Genomic DNA, 25,914 nt, shown 5'->3' with positions numbered 1-25,914 from the left:
TCTTTCACCAAAACCTGAAAGAAATATCTGTTTTATCTGACATCTGCCTTTCACCCTCAACCACGTGGGTCAGGTCAAACACCCACTTGTAAAATACCTCTGACTGTCCTAATGCAGAAATCAATCTTGTTCAACTACTTGCTCTGGTTAAGAGCTGCAGCCGAAAAAAATAAATTCTACCATGAATTTTTACAGACTCAAAACACCTCTTTTGCTTTCCTCTCCCACAGAGAAAATGTGCAATTTAAAGTTGTGAGTGTTGATGTATTTACTGATGTATTTTTCTCTTTCTTGGAAGCATCTGCAAAGGTGGCCAGAGCTGCCTCTTTCAGCTCCCAAACAAGTGTCCTCTCCTGTGTGTGCTTTCAGTAAAATCAGTGTTTCTCTCTGATGCACATTCTTTACCTTGAATATTTCCATATGAAAAGAGAGCTTTGGAGAAAGCTGCAAAAGAGAAAGCTGGAGTCTGTGGGTTCCAAGTGAGTGAATCACACATGCCTTTTTCCTCATCTGAATTCAAGGACACATCAGCTCCCTGATGGCTACCATTCCACAGGGAGAGAGGCAGTGTCCCCTGCTTGTTCTACCACATCAGTCACTCTTTAACTAATTTACAATCTATTTTGTCTTTTGCTGTAAGTTAGAAAAGTTTTTAGAGCAGTCAGATGAGCTCTGGCCTCACCTGGCTGCAGCAGGCACTCTGCAGAGGTGGGAGAGCAGCTGGTTGTCACTGGATTGTCTCTTCAGCATAACCAGGTGACAATCTTGTTAATGCCTCTGCTTTTACCTAATTTTCCTTGTTGAGCAGCACTGGAGATCTCAGGGAGAAATCCTGTGCCTGGAGAAGGAGGGATATGGGGTGTCCCTGGGGCGTGGGGCAGCACACACTGGGAGTGCCTCAGCCACAAATCCCAAACTGATCAAGTAAACAAGACTGAGCAGGGAGAACACAGCACCAGGGGCCACGGTTATCAGTCATTATGGATTACATTTTCCAAGGGCTACTTTAGAGGGAAATTCTTCTGTAATAAATTACAAATTCAATGTAGGATACGAGCTCAGGTACAGCCCAGAACTGACATTCTCTCTCCTTTCCCACCCTGCAGCCCAGAGGCCACCACCAGCACATGCAAACAGCCACAGATGTCTGCATTTGCATCCAAGCAAACCCTCCTCACTCAGGCTCACATCCTGGGACAGGCAAACATTTATGCTGCTGGATTTCACCCAGATTCCTGCCTGCAGGAAGGAGCTTGAGGTGGAACTGTCCAAATTCAGCTGCTGGAGCTGTCTCCAGGCTGACTGCAGCTCTCCTCTGCAGGAACAGCTGGGCTGGGGCCAGCCAGCTGCTCACAGATAGCCAGCACAGGGCTTGGAAAGGGTGATGTTGTACCAGCCAATTGACCAGAAGAGCTCAACTTCTTGGACCTTGCATTCCAGCACAATTCTCATCCCTTTTATGTTTCTCAATCTTTTTAGAAATCCATCAGAGGCTAGTGACTGCTCATCACTACAAAAACAAAGAGAGCTTAATATATTTGCTGCCTCTACTTAAGGTTTACAATTCTTAGTAGTAGATTATTAGGAAGTTGCAGAGCAATCAAATGAGAACAGAATAATTAACAAATTTGCTTCATAAAATGATTAAAGGAAATGTAAGGAGTTCCAGCAATCTCTTAGTGTATTAAATAACAAGCAAGTAATTTCTTTTTAGCTTTGCTGTGTAAATTCATTTGGAGCATCTGTAATTTAAAATAGCCCTGAGATTTACATAATTTTGCAGCCACTGCTTCTACATTATGCCAAGTTCAGTCCTAGATAGGTGGCTACAGCTCTCACTCTTCATTCTTCCAGATTAACTGACACAAGAGTTTCTTTCTTTGGGAGATAACTCTTGGTAAGCCTTTTTTATTTTTCCCAAATTATCTGCCTTGTCCATGGCCTCTCTTATCCTGCAAGTACAAAGCAAGTGAGGGTTCTTTCCAAACTTACTAATGATAAAGAGTGCTCACTTTCCCAGTCGTCTTTGGTACAATCTGTTTCAAATGCTGGCACTGATGATGTCTCAGAACAGTGTAGGAGGGATGCCTGAGCGTGACTGAGCCACAAAGTTAAAGAAAAAAAAATGTGCAAAAGGATAGATTCCTTTTGAATAGAAAAGAAATCCAAGGAAGCCATGCCTTGCCTAAAACAAAACAAACCAAGCCAGCTAGGTTTATTGTCTGGATTATTAATTGTACTGTATTGTTCAGCTGTCCCAAAAATGTCTCTTTAATCATTCAGTGAGGCTGAAGCCCGGGTCTCTGGAGATCACTTCTGATCTCTCACATATGGTATCTCACACCCTTCATTAGACCCACTGCTCCAGCCACGTGGAAAAGATGCTCAGACTATTTCCATCTGTATCTGCTGCTTTTCTTGCTGGATGTGTCAGTCTCATGATGAGGGCAGTGACTCCAGCTGATACAGACACAATTGCTGATTGCAAAGAGAGCCACTGCTGTGAACATAAAGAGAAGAGGGGGTTATTTCCGTCTCAGTTTGGGCTTTCTGTGGCGTCCCTGCCCTGCAGAACAGCAAATTCCCTTGTGGGAGGAAAATGCTGAGATCACAGGTGCTAATCAGTGAAAAGAGGATGAGCAACCCTGCGAACAAACTGCGGGACTGGGATGCCCAAAAACTAGGCTCAGATCCAAGAAAAAGGAAAAAATTTCTTTAGTCTTATGAGATTCCATTTTCAGCTCTCAGCACCACCACGAAGCCTGGCTGCTTTTTCAGGGGTGAGACTGGAGCAAGGACTGCTTTGCACAGTGGGGAGCAGGATTTCTTGCTCTTCCCTCTGAATATTTGGTGCTGGCAGTAGCGAAGCGAGGAACAAGGCAATCTTTTACAGGATGGCTCTAAGCCAGCCAGAACTGACTTTGGGTCCCTGCTCAAGGGACAGAGCTCACATGGAGCCCAGCTAAGGGTGCAAGAAGCTCATTTTTAGGAGGCTGTCTGCAGCCACACATGCAGAAGGTTGGGTACTGGCAGTTAGCAGCAGAAATCAGGTCAGGGGATTCCCGAGCAGGGCAGAGCACTTGCCAGGGGACCCCAGAATGTCACATTCAACTCCTCAGCCTGCCCTTGCACTGGGAGAGCAGGCGAGTGATGTGTGAAGTGTCGAGTCAGTATAAATGTCACAGCCAAAGGTCTTCAGAGTCAGAGTGACAAGAGGAGGAAACGCTAGTGCCAAGAGTTCTGACACAGGAAAAGTGCTGTCACTGCCACCACCTCCAGCTTGGAGATTTATTGCTGGTAACTTGGGATGTGCCATAAACAGGGGTGATATTGAGGGAGTCTGACTGTCTCAGGGGCAAAGTTTTACAACACAAAGTGTGAACTCTCTCTGTCTCGCTGAGGTCCTCAGGCATTTTCCCAGCAGCTCCCATGATCTCATTAAGTGCTCTGCAGAGAAGGGCTCCAACCCAAGGGAGCCCTCCCTGCACAGCACAGAGCTGAGGACAGACAGACAGACACCTGCCAGGGAACCCAGCAAGCCCTCCTGGGAGAGACCTCCCAGGACACTGCTGATACCTCACTGGGCTCACAGGCCTGTCTCCATGGCTTTGTGAGGAAACCAGAAATTGCCAAAGTTATGCTCCCGAGTACCAGCTGCCAGTGTCAGAGGCTCTGACTCAGCCAGCAGCTCATGCCCCAGGACAGATCCCCTGGAGCTGTGCTGTGGCTGCGTGGAACCTTGGTGAACCTTTGCTAAGATGCTCTCTCAGCGTGGTGTCCTCAGCTGCTGAGGTCAAACCCATGGTTTCCCTCTGGAGTTGCTAGCCACAAAGGGCTGTGCTGCTGTGCAAAGGCTTTCCTTCTGCTCCCTGAATGCATCCAGGGCTCCAGTAGCCTCTTTCTGCTGAAGGGTTCCTATGTTCAGATAACTCATTTTACTCCAGAAGCAGCAAAATCTTCAGCAGAGCCTTGGGGACACTGACTTCATTCTTTTGAGTAATTTCTTCCTATCAAAAGTAAAATAGGTCTGTGGAGACCAAGGGCAGGGCACTCCATGGCCACAAGCCCTGTTCTGCACTAGTTGCCTTCACCAACCCACCCACCTGGGGGAAGATTTTCTAGCCCAGAAAAACCCTTCAGCTTATCTCAGGGAAAAGGTTTATTTTGGTGACATTGCTGAGAAACCTCCTTGATTTTCTTCCCTCACCACCTTCCCCTCTGCTCCTGCAGTCTGCTCACAGTTCTCCAAGGGCGTCTATGCCATCTTCGGGTTTTATGAGAGGAGAACTGTCAACATGCTCACGTCTTTCTGCGGGGCCCTCCACGTCTGCTTCATAACTCCGAGCTTCCCCGTGGAAACCTCCAACCAGTTTGTGCTGCAGCTGCGCCCCGAGCTCCAGGATGCCCTGATCAGTGTCATCGAGCACTACAGCTGGCAGAAGTTTGTGTACATCTACGACGCTGACCGCGGTGAGTCACAGCTCTCGGGGAGGCCTTTGTAGCCCCACATTTCTCTTCACGGAGAAAAGCAAGGCACAATTCTTCCCAAGAATATTCTTGTCTCATTTGCTGTGCCTGTGTTTGTGCCAAAGCAGGATGCAATGTGGAGATTGTTTACCCAAAGCGATGGTGTTTTGGTTCCTTGGCCTGTCAGGGCCTATCAGTGTGTGTGTGCTGGGACTGTGGGCTGAGAGTCACGAGGTTCAGGGCAGTGTGAGCAGAGTTGAGTGCTTGGCAGATTCAGTTTAGATTTAATGTAATATAGTATAGAATAATATAGTATAATAAAATAATTATTTAGCCTTCTGATAAGATGGAGTCCTCCTCATCATTCCTCCTTCTTCAGAACCTTCTCAGCACAGCTCTAGGGGTTACCAGGCAGTTAAAGACAGTGGTCTAGAAGGAGTCTTTACCTCCAAAAGTTGTGGGTTGTGTCAACCTATGCTTTCCCTATGCCTTTTCTTCTAAATATCCCTTTCTGCTGAAGGTGAGCATTGCTCTAAAAGAGGCATCAGCCTGACCTGGTGGGGTGTGTTCATGGGGTCAGATCCAAGCCCCATCAACACGAGGGAAATACTTGGTGTGCAAATGGTTTGGAATTCGAAATGGGGGAATTGTTTCTATTCCATAGGTTCCATATTGAACTGGGCTGTCAAACTCAAGGGCACTGAGTCCTGAGTTTAGAAACATGAACGGACACTTGCTCAGATCTCACCTAAGCCCACAGCCAGGTGTGAAATGTGTGTTTCTGGCAGATAGCTTGGAAAAATCCAAGTTCCCCATAGTGGTGCATGTCAGTTTTCTACGTAAAAGAACAAGAACCTGTGTGGTTCTTGGAAGATGCTACCTAACTTTCTAAACCACAAAACAAAAAAGGGCTAGAGAGCTCATTGCTCCATGATTCAGTTTGCCCATCCCTCAGATGCCTTTAAAGCTCCAGGCTTGGAGGCTGCAAGCAGAGCAGACCAGCGGAGGATAGGGCAGAGGCAAGGTGATTCACATCTCTGTCCTGGAAGTTTTAATTATCCCCTGAAGGGACAGGATGGGCTTTAGAGACAGGAGAAGGCATGAAAGCATCCCACCTGCTTTCTGTTGTCATGAGGCATGGGCACACAGAATATTCCGAAAGCACAGGGTTGTTTAGGGTTGTCCAGCATGATTTCAGAGAATTGCTATGTGCATCTCCTCTAGAAAGCTGTGCATGTAATTTAAGCAACATAATTCTAAATGTAATGGTCTCCTGATGAGATGCTGCTGAGAGAAGCATGCTGAGTGTGACAGTGTGCTGTGATTGATGAGGGTGTCCCTAACCCTAGGAGCACACAGCCTAAGCAGATCAAAGATGAGAAGGAAACAATGGCTGAGAGAAATCAAGTTATTTGGGGAACAGGAAGATGGGGATTAGAGTTCTTATCTGAATCCCACAGCAGGGCCTGATCAACAAGACTGATCTGCCAATTACAAAGGAAAATCAGACCTGGAGTCATCTGTGCTAGGCCAGAAAAGCAGGAGTCATTAATTTAGCCCAGATGGGGTTGGGTCAGGTCTAGACTGTTAGCTACTCTCTGTAGTTCTGCTGCACTCTCATGACTCTGTCTCCAGCCTGGCTTGAGGCAGCTACACAGGCTGCCAGGAGGATGGAAAGATGGCATTGCACAACTAAAACCTGGCTCTCCCCCTTCTCTTCCCACCCTAGGGTTGTCAGTCCTGCAGAAAGTGCTGGACACTGCAGCTGAGAAGAACTGGCAGGTGACAGCTGTCAACATCCTGACAACAACAGAGGAGGGCTACAGGATGCTCTTCCAGGAGCTGGAGAAGAAGAAGGAAAGGCTGGTGGTGGTGGACTGCGAGTCTGAGAGGCTGAACATCATCCTTAACAAGGTTGTGTTAGTGTGGGCCTTCTGGGAGGAGTCTTGCATGCAGGGAAGAGTGATTTTTCCCATTCTTGCCTGATCCTTGTCTCCTTGTGGCTCTCATTGTAGTGGGGTGTGTGCCTTGCAGCTGCTGGGCTCGCAGGCTTCTCTGCTGTGTTACTGGGGAAACAGTAAAGCTGCAGGAACAGTACAAGCTCTCATGAATTCATGCTGAGTGAGCTCCACTGCTCCATGCTCTCTCCTCACTTGACTCCTTTGCTGAGCCCTTTACACCCCCTTGCTCCCCAGTGAGTTTGCTTTGTGCTAATTCCTCCAAGCAGCATGCACAAGATGTGGCACCTCCTGATTCTGCAGAGTCTTTCTCCAGTTTCTGAGTTAAGCTGGAGGTGTGGATTGGCACTGCCAGATTCCTGGTCCTGCACTCTCCATGTCCTGCACCAAATTCTTCCACCTGTGCCAGCAGGACAGAAGGATTATGGTACATCTGTCCTGAATAGGGATTTCTTTGGACAGGAGACAAATGCATGCCCAGAGGTGGGTTGAGTCCACACTTCAGCCACAAGACCTTTCCCTCTCACACCTACAGCCCTTCCACCACTGGAAGGGTTTGGAAAGGGCAATATCCACTGCTTTACTCCTCATAATCAGCTCACTCTTACCTCATGCTTCACAGGTCACCCTATCTAAGGTACCTGTCATCTCCATCTCACACTTCATCTGCTCCCTGTCTGGGACAGGGACTGATATTTCACCAGGTGCTCAGTGATGAGCACAATCCATCCTTGCTGGATGTCTCTGGGTGCTCCTCTGTTACGTGGAATAATGAAGCAGAGAGCAGGTTGTAACCTCAAAGCCAAGGTCACATTCATGACAGAGAAAACAGGTTAGTCCAGAGGGTAAATGCTTCTCTCTGGCTATAGAACAGCTGCAGTTGAACAAAATTTTGGACAAGACCTAGGCAGTGAATTTGGCTTTTCTTCAGAGTATATAAAATTTCTAGGATTAATAGTGTCAGGCTTTTAAGCCTGGTTTGTCTAAAAGAATGTTAGGTTGTAAAGTAAAATATTACCTTGTCTTCTTGAGATGAGCGGGAAAATAAGGCTTTCTTTCAAAGTTCTTCACAGAACTGCAGCAAGTGTTAAACCTAGATATAGGAAAAGCTATTTGTAAGAGCACTAAAAATCCAGATACTGTGATTATTTGTTTTGCAATGCTATAAAAAATATCAGTTCCCAGGGAGAAGAGGTACAAAGCTGTGTTTTACTACAAAAAATTACAGAGCAATTCCAGCAGACATCTCTGCCTGGGAGGTAACACTCCAATGAAGGATGGAGTTGTGAACAACTTTTTCAGATGTGTGTAGTCCATTTTCATCCTTTTTAACATTCTTGTTCCAAGTCCACCAGGATTTCTGAGAGCAGAGGTAGTTGTCCCAGTGTGAGAAAGTGATGCCAGGTTTTTCATGGTATACAGATGACTGGAGGGATTGAAAGATAGTGCTCAGGTCATGATCATGTGAAATTCAGCTGGGACTGTAACTTGAGCTCCTGGCTGGTCTCTCAGCTCACCGCACCAGCAGCCTCTGTGGGAATGTCACTGTGCTGTTTGCCCTGTCCCTCTGACTGTCTGAGGTATTCCAAAAGCTGCCTCAGCCTCTCGGGGACATTTCAATGCATTTCTCTTCTTCCCTGACAAGCCTGTCTCTGTCTCTCAGTGGCAGTGGATCTGTGATTTGTGCTCCACAGTGAGCAGGAGAGCTGGGGATGGCTGTCCAGCACCTGTGCCTCTCACACCCACACTGCTGCTTTTCATTTTCTCTCCATACACAAAACACAAATAACACTAGTGACTCCAGCAAGGCAGCCCTCAGCTGTGGAGGAGCCAGTGCTGTGTGTTTTAAAAATGAGCTGGTTTCTCTCTGGGAGATTTCTCTGTGTAGTGTCTCAAGGGTTTGATTTGTCTTTGCTGAGGTAGCTGTCATTTGTGAGCCAGGCCTTGGATCAGGGCAGGTTGCCGTGGGGTTGTGCAGCGTGGTCTTAATGGGATAAGTACTTGGTGGGTTGTGTTCCATCAAAGCCCTCTATTGTTTCTTCCTTGTCTCTCATTAAAATGAGTAACTGGAATTTCTCCTCTGCCAGTGTTTCACTCTGAGAGGATTTCTCTCTAATAGATGTCAAACTCTCCCATTAAGAAGTGGGTAATGAAACCTAGGTGGCCCAAGTGAGCAATCAGCATGCAGCCCAGCACAGCCTCTCACCACAGTCAGGAGGAGTGATAAATGCTATTATAACCTCAGCTTGCTACTGCTGTCCGGACACATTAGGACTGAGCAAGCGTTTTAAAATAAATTAAGATCACAAATAACTGTGTAAAACACAGGAAACGAGCTTCATAATTCAGGTGGATGGGCTGTAAGATTAACAGCTCAGGGAGAGCTGGATGGCAGCCCTCCTCGGTTCATCGGCTCTGACACCTCATAAAATAACAAAGGAGAGCTGGGGCTGAAGGAGCCAATGCCAGCTATTGTTGACACTGGAGAAAAGGGGAATTGGATCATAATTCTTAGACATCCCAGTGCACCAGAGATTCTCCTTCCTTCTACAAGGTCTGGGACTTACTGCAAAGGTCAGTCTCAGCTGATGGATGGAAAGGGACAAGTTTGGTCTGGTTTTGCTTCTTAGATCAGGCAGTGGAAGATACTCAGAAAACCACTCATGAGGAAGTGCATATCTTCATAGTTTTAGGTAGACAGAGGATTTTTCTGAGAGCTCCAGACACCTCAGCAGAAGCCACACTGAGGGATCCTGTGCAAGGAAGCTGGTGGAGCTGGCATTAGCTGTGTAAGGAACTGCTTCTAAATGAAGCCTTCATTGGAGTTAATTGCCACCCCCACGTTAATGCTGAGAACCAGATGAGTTTTATTATGCATACAAAAGCACTTCATCAGAGGAGGGCTAAGGCAGACGAACCAGTTGCACAGAGCAAGTGTCAGCTCATTTATTATCCATTTGGAAATCCCTAAATGACTGCTCATGATAATCTGGGAGTGCTGTCCCATGAGGAGGATCAGACTCTGTCATCATCTGACACTTCTCAAGTACCTGCTGCCAGCCTGGTACCAGAGACAAGTCCTGGGTACACAGATTTCTGGCTGAATCTGAACCAGCAGTGGTTTTAGGATCATTTTGGCTGTGGGGATCTTTCTGTCCTCACTGCAGTTTGTGCAGATTTTGCCTGTGCCTGTTGGCAGTGCAGGCAGCAATTCGGAATCAGTTCATATGACAATGGAAATAAGAGGTAGTGTTGCCAGCCAGGAAACCTAATGGAAACAGCAGTTCTCTCAGAAACTGGAAAATCTTGTGTTTGTACAGGCTTTGAGGGCATTTGGGCCTTTTTTTTCCACTTTCTTCTTTCTGTTTGTAGAGTGGCTCAATTGCAGATGGTATCTGACTCTAGTAAACTAGCAATAATTTAACAGTGCTGCTGGAAATCAATAGAGAGGAATTTCAATGAAAAAATGGAGTCAGCAAGAATAATGAAGACTTTTAGGTACATTCTTTCTGTACTCTTTTTAAATCAAGGGAGAAAAATACACAGGCCATCTGATGAGTGCCTCTCTTTTCCCCAGTCACAGGAAAATCTGCAACAGGTGGAAAAGGAAAAAAAAAACAGACACATAGAAAAAATCAGTTCTTACAGATTGGTAAGCAATTGTGTTGATAAAAGAAAATAAAAACCTGACTCTGCTGTGTCAGGAACAAAGGAGTAATTGGCAAAGCACATGTATTGGGACACCATGCACATGAATCTATAAATTATGTCAGTGAACATGCAGGGGGATCCTCTGTGGCTTGCCCAAACAGCTTCATTCTGGAGATGTAGTTTGAAACTCCACTGTTGCACAAAAACTTACCCATAACCTAAACTTCCAGCCATCTCTCCCAGGCAGGTGTTTGCAGCAGGGGCTGTCGCTTGGAGGATGTGCAGGATTGCTCTCTAGTTCTGGCCTAAAATTTCAGTTGATTTCATAGGACACAGGGACTCCAACTCCACATTTGTTCCTTTGTCTGAAATACAAATATTGTTAAGGCTTTAACTTCCTCCCCAAGCCTGTAGGAAGCAGGTTGGTTTGGTTGTTTATTCTCCCTGACTGTGCAATGTTCTTGGGGATCTTGTCCAGTCTAATTTCAGATTTGCTGCTCAGGGATCATGTGTGAAACCTCTGACCATCCTCTAATAAGATGGGGAACTTTTCTTTTGCTACATCTTCCTGCTCACAGCTGAAGAGTCTCATTAAGGAAAATTAAGAGTGAGAAAGGGCAGGTAACTGATATTCTTCTTCCTTGGTTGATCTCTTCTAATTATCCTTGCTTTTTTTGTTGCAGATCATCTCGCTTGAAAAAAATGGGAATGGGTACCACTACATTCTGGCAAATATGGTGAGTTTCCCTAACTGGTGGGGGTTTTTCTATCTCTCAGTGTTGTAAAGCATTATATTTATAATTACTGAGCTGTACACTCTTTTTCTCATCCACCTTCTAGGTTAAAAAAAAATACCAAAGTCTTTTGCTGTGCTCTTCTCATGGAGTTTTCTCTCTTGATCCAGCAAGACTATCTGCAGGGTATCTCCAAGTGTGCTGGGGTTTTGTAGTGCTTTGGCCTTGGCTGGGTGACTGATGCAGACCAAAGTAATTTTATCACTTCCCCCCTTGGTGCTAAATGAAATCTGACTGTCATGGCTCTAGGGAGAGAATTGAATGCAAAGATTTCTTTAAGGAAAGGATTCTCCCTTTAATGCAGGGAGGTGCTGCCTGAGGACAGAGCAGCACTGGGCAGTGGCAGGACCATCTTTCTGGAGCAAGTCTCACAGGAGGATGGAAAATTGCTTTGCCTAGGGAGATTAGGGGAGAGGTAAGAGAGAGAAATGGAGGTTTTCCACAGCAGAGCTCCTACCCTCTCCTCCCCAAATGTGTCCATCCATCCAGGAGGATGTACAACAGAGGCTGGGCTGCTGCTGGCACTCTGGGGCTGATGCTGCTCCCCTGGGACTCCTGTGTCCCTGTGGGATGAGCCATGTGCAGGCTCTGGACCTGTTCTTTCAGCACAGAGCAGCATCTGGGAGGCAGCACGTCAGCCCTGGGGTAATTAAACTTTAAACTACCAATTAGTCAAGCAGTTGCTGCCCTTCTCCTTTTCTCAGTCCCAAGATAACTCTGTAATTTACCAGGCAAAAATGGCCACATCATTACCCTGCAGTGCCCTGTATTGACCCTGCACCCTGTGCTGGCTGCCTACCGTGTAATTACAGAGATTAAAATGTTACCTTGTGCAGGGGGAGACATGCAAAACTACAGAGCAGCCAATAACTTCAGTTGCTAATTTAAAAAAAATAAAAATTATTTGCCATAACCCAGGTCCTGGATGTTTATGAAAGTTCCTTCATTAAAGTTAAGCTGGAAAGTGAGCTGGAGTCACTGGAGTGAGCATGTCTGTGCAATTTTAAGGACACCCACACAGAAGGTTGAATGACAAGATCACCTCTCCCCCCTGCAGTTTCATAAGGATAAATGCATTAAAGGCACGAGGTGAGCTGAACTAACACTCAGGTGTAGGAGATTTGAAGGACATTTCTTAGGATACCATTCTCCCTCACCTTCACCCAGAGAAAGTACACTTGTCCCATCTTTAATGTGTTTTCTCAGCCTTTGCACAAATGCTGAGAGGACAGAGCTGGCTGGGAGAGGTTGCATACTCAGCCAACAGGGTTTATAAATAATTAACTTGGAGCAAACGGCTTTTCATTTCTCCAGGCCCTCTGCAGGGACATTCTGCCTCCACTGCAGTTCAGTGGAGGGGGCTTTGGGTCCCACAGTGTCTGACAGGACCACCAGAACTCACTGGTGTGCTTTCCAAGCAGCTTGGATTCTGGGGAGAAGGAGCAGAGTGAAAGGAATTCAAGCTTTACCTTTGGCCTTTCCTGCTCCTTAAAACCCAGCATCACACAAGAGCCAAAAGTCAGAGAGGGAAGTACTTAGAAAAAAGACTAGGGAATAATCAGACAACATGGGAAAACTATTAAAAAAGAAAATCCTGGCACCCTTCAAGGTTAAGAAGGTCCTTTCCAGGGCAGAATAACGTGGGCAGGTTCAGACACCAGAACCAAATCAGCTCCTGTAACATGCTGCACCCCCACGAGAGCTACTGGATGATGGGTTTAGCAAGGAGAATGGCAAAAAGGGCCTAAGATCCCATGTTTCTGAGACCACAGGGCAGCAAGAAAGGACAGCCAGCCTCCCTCAGTGGGGATGGCCAGGGATTTTATAAGAGATTGGCAGAAGCTGGCCTCTGGCAGGGTTACACCCTGGTGCGAACGCTCCGATCCGAGAGATCACAGTAGGTTTTACCCCCTTCTGAGGACACCTCATGGCTGGATTAGAGCCTTCAGAGGGTGTAGCATGCTGTAATTTATTCCCACTGACTCACACTCATAGTGGTAGACCTGAAACACCCCTCATTTTCCCCTGCAGACATGTCCTAGGATGACAGGGCGTGCGTTGCCCACACACTCTCCCGTAGCCTCGTGCGCGCCCGCGTGCCTGGAGAGCAGCCCTGCTTGGGGAAGTGCCTCCTTCTGGAGCACTGATCCTCAGAGAATAAATTAAGAGCTAAAACCTGGAAGTGCTGGGTTTCCAAATGAGTTATTTTTTGTGCCCTGTGCTGCCTGAGGCAGTCCTGAGTAGGACTCTCACCCTGTATGAAGATCAAACCAAGGGAATCCTCAGCCTGTTCGTAGCCACCGAGTTTCCTGCTCTAGCTGGAGCAAGAGGAGGAATTTCCAACCTCTGCCTTTTGCCTAACCCACTTGGGCATGGAAAAATAGGGACATAGTTATGGAAATGACACATTGAAAGCAAATATTGGGAAACATTTCTGGATAACCCCACTTATATTCCTTTTTTTAGCTCTATGCTTGTTGAGACCTATACAGAGCCAAAAAACCCAAGCAGCAGCACACCACTGCCCACTTGCAGCAGCTTCAAACTGGTGTTCCATCAGGAATGCAAAATGAATTTGCAAGGCAAAGCACAAGCTGAATAAGGTCTAAAAAAAAGCCACCCGTAGGCACATTTTAGAATGGAGGAATTCCCTGTCTGGCCACAGCCAACCCATGAGCAGTCACTGCCTTGCATTAGCCTTGCTGTGTTTGCCCAGCAGCTGCTCTGGGTGAGCTATAGTAGAGTGCTGAGCAGAATTTGACAGCAGCAAGTGAAAGCTGGTGTTTCCTAGCAGGAACAGCTTTCTTTTTCAGTGAAATTGCTGTTGCCAAGGTGAGACAATAATATTTCTGTGTTCACAAACAAAATGAAACCATTTTGCACCCTAGGCCATGGCCAGACATCCTTCTCTGAAACTGCTACATGTGCTAAAGACACAATGTCCCCTGTCTCCCCAGCCCTGCCCATCCCATGAAGGTCTGACTGCAACATCCCTGTCAGGGGAAGGGTTCCTGTGAGCATCCCTCCCTCTCCTTGAGCCAAATTTGGCACTCTTCATGGCTTTTGCAATCTGATGAAATCCTGGTCTCTAACCAGTACCCATCAGAGTTACCCCAGTGAGCTTTTACCAGAGCTAACCTGGATGTTTGTCAGGTGCACTGGCAGTTTGCAGTCATGTCTCTCTCTCTCTCTCCCTCTCTCTCTCTCTCTCTATTTCTCTCTCTCTCTCTCTCTCTCTCTCTCTCTCTCTCTCTCTCTCTCTCTCTCTCTCTCTCTCTCTCTCTCTCTCTTTTCCCCTCTGGAACTCAACGAGATTTGGCAACTTTTAAAAGTGTTTGTTTCTGTGAGTCTCATTTTTCTAAGCTTTGTTCTCAGCCTTTGAGATCATCAGTTCTAGCAACCACAAAGAGGAAAAAAAAAATACAGTCAATATTAAATGAACAAGCTTAGAAACTTCTGGGATTCCTTTCTTTTGATGTTCAGGCTTTTTGCCCACAACCTTGGCTTTGTGTATCTGTTTGTCCTATGCCATGGATGTGAGCTGACTAATGTCAGGAGTGGGGGAGCATCAGCTTGGACAGAGAAAAATCTTTGTCATTAAATAAGGGACATTCATGTGACCTGTCTTTAAAAGAGAAGTATGAAAGACAGCTGCCACATCCAGTGTTTTAGCCTCTTTTTTCTTTCCTGGTGCATTAGTCCAAGCTGTTCTTTTAGCAAGGGCTCTTTTTTTTGAAGATGAATAGATAAGTGTACGAGATTGCTGATGGCAGGTGTAGCAGGGAAAAGTAAAGATAAAAACTGTGTTGATTAGCAAAGATAAGCACTTTTTCCTGTGCCATTCTACATCAGCCTGTGTCAGCACTCAGTTTGGCCATGGGCAGTTTCCCTTTGCTGGCAGTTGTGGTGCTGGTGGAGGTTACCAGTGATGCCTTAGGGAATCCAGAAATAAAATAACACACTTTTGAGAAAATATTAATATAGGAGGTAATATAGAAGTTGGTCTTTATTGGAGGCCTCCAGAGGCAGATACGGAAAAATGTTCACAAAATGCCCACCACCCCATGGGGTGAATGCAGTGTTGTAAGTTTTGCAAATTAGCATAATTGACAAAAATCACCAATTAGGAGCACAAGAAGTGATGCAATTTCCCCCAGTTCAAGCATCTCTAAATCTTCCCCCCTCAGATGGAAACTAAACTTTGCTTGTGAAAATGTGTCTTGAAGAGCTGTTTTTCAGCCTTGCATCCCAGAAAGAACCAAGATAGGATTGGGGTCTTGGAATGTGTTTTGTCTCTCTGCCTAGGGAGAAGATAGGGAAAAGTACTGGGGAAACTAGCCACAGATACAATAGGCCACAGAGCTACAAATGCAGGTGTAAAAAATATTAGAGAATATATTTAAAAAAAGGCAAAATTCATTCTGCATCATCATTTCCCCAGCACAGCAGCTTTGCCAGCAGAGTGGCTCCTGCAGGAGTCAGACAAGATGTGCTAGGTTTATCCAGCTCCCCTCTGGGTTGGATGGGCAGCTTTGATTTTTTTGCACCTGAAAAACAGGAGGAAGAACTTCTGCACCACCAGGGCTGAGACTCAGCAATGTGAGAGCCACACTGGGTGCAGAGAGAGAAGAGGAACCCTCCCAGATTTGCCATCCACAGGCAGAGAGCAGCTCCCCTAAAGCAGGGCAGGACACACACAGCTGTGGCTGCATGCCCTGCTTGCCTGGAGCTGAAATGTTGGAATTCTGTCTCCCATCAGCTTGAAAGCTGCCCTGTATATCTGAGTCCCCCTCAGTTCTCAGTGCTGTCCCCTGCCCCCTGAGGTGCTGCTGGCTGGTGGCACAAACAAGCAATGCTCAGGTGTGAATCACTCACTGATTTGAAACTCTGTTCTGTGGAGTTTCTAGAAGGATGTGTACAGCATCTCCTTCTCATCCTGGCAAGGTCTCAAGATGCAAAATTTATACTCTTCTTTTAAAAAAAGGTGTCCTAAGTTACTTTTAGGGATCTAAAATTATGCTTGTTAGACCTTTCTGCTTCCTGAGAGGTTTGTGCAAGTAGGCTCATGAGAAAAATTCATTTTCTGCTCAGAGAAAGATAGTATAATATATCAGTGAAAATTCTGCATTTCACTTTCAAACGGCTTTTCTGTCCTGATTCAAAAATTATCAAGCAGAAGAACCCCATATAACAATTTCTCATCTGAATTACTGATAGTAAAAGACACAGCAGTGCCCTGAATTAAATTTTTCTTGAACTTGAGTGTCTCACATATAAGGAAATTATCTGGTTTCATACAAAACTTGCCCACACAGGATTATATGAACAGCAACCTTGGGAGGATTTTTGCAGTAGTTAATGAGGACTCAAAAACATGAGTGACTTACTGTGGCTTAAAAAAATCAGAGCATCAGGTGAGTAACTGACAGATTATATTACAGCTATTGCAAGGAAAAATGTGTTTGCTTAAACTTCAGCAAAATGGTGTTAAACTAACAGGTTTGCTCAGCCATTTGCAGTCTCCTAATCCATTATCCCAGCTCAGCTGCAAGTGGTGATGTGTAAATCCATAGTATCTGCCTCATGGTGACTTCATTTGTCCTCTTTTCTAGTCAGAACATGCTTAGCTTCAGCTTCCTCGACCAGATTTATGCTTCTGTTTGCTAGACAAAATATTCCATTACTGATGTTTTGGTCCTTGTAAACTGGGATCAGGTCATCCCTTAATCATATCTTTGATTGAATTCATGGCATCTGCCACTGCACGGCACATTTCCCAAACCTTTAAATCAGTTTATGCCCTGAAAGATCTCTAATGCACAAACATCCACCTAGAACATCCCTTCCCCTGCCTGCACTGAGCCTTCTGACAAGATGTGTATGGGCATTTATACCCACAATGTGCTGCAGCTGCAAGATTGGGCAAATAATACACAAAAAAAGAATAAACTGCAGAGCTGCACCAAGGAAAAGTTGCTGTTCACCTCCAGCCCCTTGTGCTTAAAGTCTGGACTCTCACCTCACTTGGCTTGTGTTGCAACTACAGACAGGACAAAACGCTCTCAATAAGGCTGCAGGGGTGGGAAGCTGTCTGATAGTTCCCCCTTCTCCTGTCTTTCTTTTCCCTTTCTTCACTCACTCCTAAGTCCCAGTGAGGACTCACACGTTTTGCTGCCCCACTGGGATCTGACACATGAATAACTCTGCAGAGGAGAACTCCTCTCCCATTGGAAGGCACAGTGGAATGAGACTACAGCAGATGGGCTCTTTTTTGACATACCCTCCTTATTAATACAAAGCGATGGGAGTGAGGAATGATGCTTCACTGGACAAGTTAAGCTTGAAGATAATTTGGGGCATTAGAGATGCTCTGTCTGGAAACACTCCATTTCTTGCTCCCTGCAGTAAGTCACTGGTGTACCTTGGAATGACAGCAGCCACTTTGTATTCACTCAGCTGATCTACAGCCATTCAGAAGCAAAAATTTTGCTTTGCAAAGTTTCTTATAATCATAAAATCTGCTGCAAGGAAGTAGTCTGGCATTGCAAGTCATGCATTTAAACAGAGCTGGGCCAGTTTCCCGATGCTGCCACAGGTTTCTGTGGCACCCACCCAAGCTCAGAGTGAATTGCTTAAATGCTTTTGGCTTGAAAAGGAATATTTCAGTGTGCAACCTATTAAAAAAAAGAGAAAGCAGACTCTAGTCTCTTCATCCCAGACAGAAAGAGACTTAAAAACCTAATACTCCTCCCTGGGATCAGGGGGCTCTGTTGCCTTCAGCCAACAAGCCTTCTCCAGGCAATTCAAGAGAAAGGGGTGGTTTTCCCCTCTCCTCATTCAAAGCTGAGTTTGCCAGTCTCAGGGGGAGATCTGGAGAGTTCAGAAGATGCAGCAGGAGGAGAGAAAACAGAACTGTTTCTCAGAAACGTGTCTGTCTTCAAGGAGACGCTCTAATGTTCTTTATCCCAGGAAAGGAGGAGGCTTGGAGCACAGGCAGGGAGGATTTCAGCTGGGCTGTGGGGTGGTTTCTGAGCCCACAGCCTGCCCAGAGCTCAGCCCATGCTTCTGCAGCTTCAAAGGCATCACAGGAGGCACCTGCAGGGAAAGGGCCAGCAGTTAATGTGAGCTCAGGGAAATACAAAGAGAATCTGCAGTTGTGGGTGCGTTGCCATTGCTGAGATGGTGTCCCACAAGCAGCTGTGCCACCAAGGGTCATCAGGAGGCAGAGTTTAGGACAGTGAGGCAGTGCAATATGAGGGTAAAAGGAGAGATGCAGGGCAGTCTGTGAAGCTCCGGATTTGAGGAGGGTCGTGGACAAGGGGATGAGGTTTTCCCTACACTGACAGCTGCCCACTCAGTGGTCTGGCTCCTCACAGTGTCCAGGGTATAAATCAGGAGCTGGTTCATTTCTGGAGGGACTTTCTTTTCAAGGCAGATCCTTTGTGGACCACTTAATCAAGATGGATTCATGAGGCCCATTTCATGTCATCAGTCTTCTTGCATTATGCATTTCCTTTGATGATTGAGCCCACAAGCAGTGGATAGGAATATAAATGTGTGACTTGCTGATGCCTCTCCCAGCAACCAAGGCAGCAAATGGGACAGCAAAATAACCTTTGGCTGAAAACTGCTTTCAGTTTAAAAAGAGCATAAAGAACAGATGCATCAAGGAAAGCACAGGGAGGATAAACCCCTTCCCAGTACTTGTTTTCTATTTGAAGCCAAAAAGGTCTGTAACAGCTGCCCATATTATTTCCTCACAGCAACACCCTGCACTTAATTGCTCTGTGAGGTCCATTAATGCAGAGAGGAGCCCGTGGTATGGGCTAAAGAGCAAGTTCCCTCCTTTGAACCCAGCCTGGCTGCTGCTGGAGCAGTGTGCTGCAGATGCTGTGAGTCAGAGCAGGCTGGAGGAGGAACCAGATTTGTGTGGTTTATTGTCAGCCTGCTCATTCCGTGGCATTTGGAGAGATCCAGGCAGTTTCCAGGCATGTGCAAGGCAGGAAGGCACATCCTCTGCTTTGCTGAGGTGCTTTTGTGAAGTGAGTTTGAGTCCAAGGGACAGCTGATCCTGCTGGGAGGGGGCTGATGGATGTTTGATGGTTCCCAGGGACAGCTGTGCCTGCAGGAGCCTTGTCTCCCCTGGAGCACCTACACCCTGGGCACTGCCCTGCTGCTCTGGGCTGCTCTGGGTGCCTGCAGGAGCCTTGTCTCCCCTGGAGCACCTACACCCTGGGCACTGCCCTGCTGCTCTGGGTGCCTGCTTTTCCAGAGGGGCTGCAGGCTGAGTTCCCATCTTCCTCCTCTTCCTCTCTGGGGGATTTCAGTGCTGTGCAGGGAGGAGAAGGCTGATCCCTGCAGGTCCAACAAACACATCCCAAATGCTTCAGGTGCCAAGAGCTTGAAGAAAGTCACACACAGCCCGATTCCAGGGGCTCAGCTCATCTCCCTGAACTTGCTCCAGACATGGCTACAAAGTGGGGTTTTTTCAGTATTCCCTGGCAAATTTTAAGAACAGTTTCAAAACCATGTGATCACTCCATGGGGCAACATGGATTGCATCCTTCCGGCACTGCTCACTTCTTGCTGTGCTTGGTTGGATGACAGAGGGAAGCATTTCTGGGCTAGTTCTTTCCCAAACTGGTTGATGCTAAACATATTACTGCAAAAACACAGCTGCTGCCCCTTAGTCATGGGTTACAGTCTTTTCTTAGCCAAGTTTTAAGAGTTTATTTTCTGTTTCCCATACACAGCCAGTTGAAAACTAAATAAAATATCTCTCTTTTTTTCTTTTTTGCAATATGTGTCTATAGTTAGTACAAAGTGACAGATGATTGATGATTTCTTTAGTTGCAAATATTGTAATTCTCTTGTTCTCCTGTTTCCTACAAGCACTGACTGATATTCCAGAAGGACAGATAAGCATGTTGAATTCCTGCTGCCACTTTGTTAATAGAAGCATTTTCAAAAACCAGTCTGCATAACTCTTGATGGCTTTTTGTTTATATGTTTGAGCAAGAACTCACCTGCTTTGGGAATTATTTTCTAAAATATTTGACCTCTGGATTTCCATGTTCATTGGCTCTCATGTTCCCCAGACCTGCTCTGAGCAGATTTCAGTAATTAAAATTCCTTGTAATTAGGAGCATTCCTATAATATCCTTGTGCTGGGGCATGTGAAGGAGGGATAACAGGTGAAAACAATTATTTCAGCCGTTGATGGCAGCCAAAATGCAAAGATGTCTTCAAGTTTAATGATGTTCTCTATGGTCCCAACTGCCTTAAATGACTGGAAAATCTTCAGAGGTCTCCACACTTTTTAAAGAACCTGAATTATGTCAAAAATCAGTGGGAAAAAGCTAGTACAATCTTCAGGAAGAAATAATTCCTGTCATTTATTCAGGCTATTTAAAATTTTTATGTAATGAATCCCAATTTCATGCAATGAATCCCAATGAATATTGTTGAATATTTGCTTCAGTTTTAGAATGGTTTTGTTTGGGGAAAGCAGTGAAATACAGTGGTTTCAACCACTGCTGTCTCATCACTGCTGTCATAACTTTGGTTTTTTTCCTATTTAAATCTGCATTCTGAGGGGGCTTAACACACCACTCATCTTATTCATACTCTGCAGTGAACTTGGACTTTTCTTCATGCCTTTGTAGGTCTCCCAAAGAGGAGCTGGTTGCACAAACTTCAAGTTGCTTTGCCATAGTTTCTTTTGACAGATCTTTTTCCCCCGAGTAGCTCCCAGGAGCAAAATGTCAGTGTAATTTGGTCCTAGCCATGAATAACCAGTTGGCAACCTGTGAGGTCCCTCTTACTGAACCTTAGGAGCTCTATGTGTCAAAACCCACTTGGCCTGAAATGCATTAAGATGTCAGGGACAATCATCCTGCTGCATTTCCTATTCATTAATCACAGCTTTGGCTTTCTGAAACCCCAAGCCAGCAATTACAAACAAGATTGATGTGGGTTTAACCAGCATTCTGGGGAGTATGCATGCACAAAATACCACTTTTTTTCTTTTAACCTAAATCACTGTACTTTGAAGCAAAACAAGCCATCTATTTAAAGCATCTGTACACCAGTATCCAATCCTCAGCCTTGTAAGTGGATGCCAAATTGCCTACAAAATGCTGGAAGAAAAAATATGAAAGTCTTTAAAGTAATTTTTGAGTCACTTATGACTCCCCCAGTCTGACACTTATGTGAGAGGGCATTTTAGTCTTTTCCTGGCAAGGTCTATTCCCAAAACAGTTCCCATCTAATGGCTCCATCCTGACTTTGGAAGCTGATCAGCTAATTAGGTCCCTCAGCCTGTGAACAGAGAGCATCATCTGGGGATCCTGATTGGTGTTTTCCTGGAAATGACGTAACTTGGCTTTTTTAGCTCACACCATCATGGTGAGTCTGGGAATAAGCAAGGGAGAGAAATCCGTGGCAGGCTGAGAAGGAGCCTGCAGAGAACACTCAGCAGCAGGGCAGGGGGAAGGCAGAGCTCCAGCCAGCCCTTCTGCTGCTCAGCTGATGGCATTGTGACTGTCGTCCCGTTCATCTCCCCTCATGCATTAAGGCTGCTGATGGTGCCAGTGCAAATAATTGAGTACATCTCTTGTGCTTGTGTTCCTAAAGAAAAAAGCAGCAGAGCTCAGCCTGTCCCACACACAGCAGGAGTGCACAATTCCTGTCCCAGCACCTCTGCAAGGAGCCACAGCAAAGAGTTCTGCACAGCAGCAGGGCTGCAGAGCTGGGATCGAAGCTGGGACACCAAGAAATCACCCCTTCCTCCATATTGCAGTGTGTCTCTAATTAATTTTTCGCCTCTGACTCAAGGGGGTGACTAATTCTGCAGTGCCACCCTGATCAATGCACATGTGTGTTTGCACACGTGTTCATCACATGCAGAGAGCCAGAAGTGCACAAGAACAATAAGGAAATGAAAGAAATCTATTTCATTAGTAATCCAAAGTCTAGAAAAGCACCTTCTTTTCTCCCAAATGAGCAAATTCTATAAACTGGCTCTTCTAATAGTAAGACTCCTTTAAGAAGCTGACCAGTCAGTTCCTTCCTCATCTGCTGAAACTTCATTGCTCAGAATTTGTTTTTTCCTATGAGCTGTGATTTGAAAAGAAGTAGCCCATCCAGTGGTTACTGAGTCCATGAAAATGGACTGGGTAAACAATTCTGTGGGTGAACAATTCTGTGTAAATTTTAGAGCTGGTTGACAAATACTTTTTAATATATTTTACAAATTTTGTCCATTTTATCCATTATTCAGGATACATTTTTCCATTACTTTGCTAGCTTTCTTGCAAGTGAGCTGTTGTTAATATGATTATTTGTCTCCCTGGGTGTAACTGCAGGATATGGCCAGCTCAGAACCTGTGAGAAAAGCAAGTTCACACCATGGTTGGGGAACTGGTGCCTCTCCTGAGTTGGACATTTCCTCCCAGAGGGAAGATATTTCTCCTGAGCTGTCTGCCATATTCATCCATAGGCAGGATTCCTCTTTCCCATCTAGATGTGTCTTCCTCTGATGAGCTTCTCCCATTTCTCTCCTGTCCCAGGGATTCATGGACATTGACCTGACCAAATTCAGAGAGAGTGGAGCCAATGTCACTGGCTTCCAGCTGGTGAATTACACAGATACTGTTCCTGCCAGGATCATGCAACAGTGGAGGAATAATGATGCAAGAGAGCATCCACGTGTGGACTGGAAGAGGCCAAAGGCAAGTGGTATAAAAAAAATGCATTTCATTTGGTTCCATCTGGCTCAGTTCAAGTTATGCTCACCTCTTTGTGATCACACATGGCTCTTTATTCTCACTTGAGAAACTCTCAGTGTAATTATGAATATTAGCTGTTCCATTTGCCTTAACATTATCTGAATTTTACTAGGCTGCAGTTACTGCCTCTTAAGAAACACAAAATTTAATGTATTCACTCACTCTCCCAGTTTTCACCCCCTCGAAGCTAAGAGTTAAATATCTCATAATGTTCAATATATAAAAAACAAAAAGCCTCTTTGAGTCCTTAACCTTTGACTTGTTTACAAGACATCCAGTGATAATAAAGTCTTTCCAGATGTTCTTTTTGAGAATTTCAAATCAGTGCGTACAACAGAGGGGAAAAGTATTTTAATTCCTGACACAGAAGGCCCTGAAGCTGTTGAGGGATGAGTGGAGGGAGAGGTTGTTTTTTTCTGTTTAATATTTGAAAATGAATATATTTGTGACAAACACTCTGCCATAGAAATGTTAGCTTTGGGATTAGTTTAAGAAAGTTGAAAATAACTAAAACAGTAGGTGATCCCAGCAAAAAGAGCTAACACTAATGGTTCTTGCCAAGAGTTTTACACTGCTTTCTGTTCAAGTTTCTGCTTGAATAAACTCATGTTTTGCAGAATTTTTGCCAATTGAGATGGAATTTTCTGGTCTCCATCTGTGACCAGAAAAAGTCCCTTGTTTGATTTCATGTAGCTCACATTTACACAGTATAATGTGCTCCTTCAAAGTTCAGGTCAATGCTTCTGATTAAACACAAATGCTTGGGTAAGAGGTGAAGGACTTTTAGGGCTGAGTCTTCTTCAGGGAGTGAATTCAGGAGCTTCTCCTTCACTTCCCAGCTGTGAAAGTCAAAACCAACTTTTAGGAGTCAGCTGGGCAGTGGAGATTACAGGGAGCAAGATGCTGTTGAACTTCATAGACAGGAGGTGTGGACAGACTGTTGCTATTTTCTTAACCTGGAAATGAAACTCGAGATACTTTTAGTAAGGAGGCAATATAAGAGTGGATTTTTATTTGAAGGCTTTCAGGGGTAGTTATGGAAAGATGTCCACAGAAGCCTTTCCCCACAGGGATGAGTACATTTTTATAGGTTTTAGGGAATTAACAGAATTGATAAAAAGCACCAATTAGAGGGCAAGTGGTGATGTAATTTCTTCTCAGGTCAAGTCTTGCTTTGGAGTCCTTTCCTCATCATTAGCTGTGCTCTGTCCATAAAATGTATCTTGAAGAGTTGCTCTCAACTACAGAACTACAGATACATGTAGGCTACAGAACTACAAATACATGTACAAAGAATACAGGGAACGCATAAAATAAAAAAAAAAGGTAAAAACCAAACAGCATCAGAGCAAGCCAGCTGGAGGGTTACCCCGAGTGCCCTTTCTGTTTCCAGTACACGTCGGCGCTCACCTACGACGGCGTGCGGGTGATGGCCGAGGCCTTCCAGAACCTTCGGCGGCAGCGCATCGACATCTCCCGCCGCGGCAACGCCGGCGACTGCCTGGCCAACCCCGCCGTGCCCTGGGGACAGGGCATCGACATCCAGAGAGCCCTGCAGCAGGTTGGCAACCAGCCTGGGGGTGTGGGCGTGCTGGGGACACGCTGGGCACAGCCTGAGGTGGGGCAGGACGAGTGGGCAGCAGCAGAAGCACGAATCCCTTGGGATGAGGAGGAGCTGATCCTTCTGGAGAAGAGAGGTCTGAAAAGCTCAGGGGTGCTTCCAGCAAACTGCTTTTCCTGGTAGCATCTGATGTGTTCATGTGTCCTGGTTTAGGGCAAATTTGGGAGAAAACCTCCAAAAGGGGGCCCCTCCAGAAAGTAAAGCCCCTCCCCACAGCCGGTTTGGGAAAGATTCCTTGGGGAGAGGTGGAAAGAACCTGTTTATTTAGCAGGAACAGCACCCCCAGCACACAAAATGAACAATACTAGGTGACACCACTCTTTCACTGCTCTGAAAAGATGACAAATTCAGAAAGTCTCTCCTGGGGTGGTCGCTCTGTTATCAGTCCCTCCGGCACTGGGGCAGCTGCTGCAGCCTCAAGGTGCAAACTCTCAGTGTTTGCCAGGTCCCAGTCCGGAGCAGGCTCGAGTGGTTCCAAAAAAGGGAATGGAAAAACAGTCCAGGGAAAATTCAGACTGCTTAGCTAAACAGACTAATGAGCAGAAGCAAAAAGCAGGAGCAAAGCAGGAACAAGAGCAAAGCAAAAAGCCACGCAGAAAGCAAAAGCTGCACTATGTACTGCCCTGTCTCTGTGTCCCACCAGCCGTGGGGGAGCAGGCTGATGACAAAACCAAAACAAAACATTCACTCTTCAGAGCCAGTCTTGAAGGCACAGAACATGATATCCAGCATAAACAGAACAGATGACTGGGGATACAAGAATCATAACATCACCCTAGGACACCTTGCCTGTTCTGATTTCTGTTGTTGCTCTAAAGCCAAAATATTATCCCATAAAGGGTCCCTATCTTTATGCTCCCCTCCCTAAGACACAGACCTGCTCAGACTGTGTTTTCGGCAGATTATTTGACTCTCTGTGCACTCAGCTTCAGTTCCAGCCTGCTAATGAATGCATGTGAATTTTGCCTTATGTGTTGGCTGTCACCAAAATGTTCTCAAAGTGCAGGTTATAGCTTGTTTCATACTGTGAGGGCTCATGAAAGTCTTAAGAGCAGCCATTTAGGTAGTTTATTCCTCAAATCTGATAGTCTTGCTTTTTTTCCTCCTGCATAAAATTTAGATTTTTGAATAAACAAAAATACAATGTGAAACTTACAGCAAGAGAGAAAAATAATTCACTCTTATCAAACACTTGCCAAGGTAGAATATTTTAAAATTTCATTAAATTTCAAGACTGACATTTTTTTCTAGCACTTTTCTTTCTTTTCCTGACAGAAATAGATGGATTCCTTGCAAATACTGCTAGTTCAGTGTTATCCAAATATAGCTTATCCCATCTTCTTTCCTTTACTGTGAAGAAGGCAAAAGACCCCAAACATTTATGTGGCTCATTCGTATAATATGTAAAGTTCCTCGAGTATTTTATTTTGATTTGGTTTTGGCTTCCTAGTAAACAACAATTCCTTTAAAACCAAATCTTGCATCTGATTTGATTTTATTGCTTGGATTCAATTTGTTCCCAAGACTGTCACTGACTTTCTGCATGACCTTGGGCAAATCACTGTCACAGCTTCTCCAAGCCCTTATAATAAAATCAGCCTCCCTGATGCATTAGGGAGATAGGTTACCTAATA

The 25,914-nt window shown here is 45.4% G+C and overlaps 1 protein-coding gene across 6 annotated transcripts in view; it reads left to right on the top strand.

Annotated features, from left to right (window-relative positions):
- GRIA1 (glutamate ionotropic receptor AMPA type subunit 1) overlaps nt 1-25,914 on the top strand; it is a 119,516-nt gene that overhangs the window by 51,148 nt on the left and 42,454 nt on the right. For 2 of the 6 annotated variants that reach the window (XM_059860270.1, XM_059860271.1), the window contains exons 3-7: nt 4,231-4,470; nt 6,197-6,381; nt 10,760-10,813; nt 22,441-22,602; nt 24,053-24,220. In XM_059860270.1, coding sequence (XP_059716253.1) covers nt 4,231-4,470; nt 6,197-6,381; nt 10,760-10,813; nt 22,441-22,602; nt 24,053-24,220 — 809 coding nt within the window. Of the gene's footprint in view, nt 1-4,230; nt 4,471-6,196; nt 6,382-10,759; nt 10,814-22,440; nt 22,603-24,052; nt 24,221-25,914 lie in introns of those variants that run through there. The other 4 variants (XM_059860276.1, XM_059860275.1, XM_059860274.1 and 1 more) reach the window with 4 other exon arrangements.

Source organism: Haemorhous mexicanus, chromosome 15 (genome assembly GCF_027477595.1).
Source record: "Haemorhous mexicanus isolate bHaeMex1 chromosome 15, bHaeMex1.pri, whole genome shotgun sequence".
Lineage (NCBI taxonomy): Eukaryota > Metazoa > Chordata > Aves > Passeriformes > Fringillidae > Haemorhous > Haemorhous mexicanus.
Note: the sequence above shows the minus strand (reverse complement) of the source record. Positions and strands in the feature narration are given on the sequence as shown.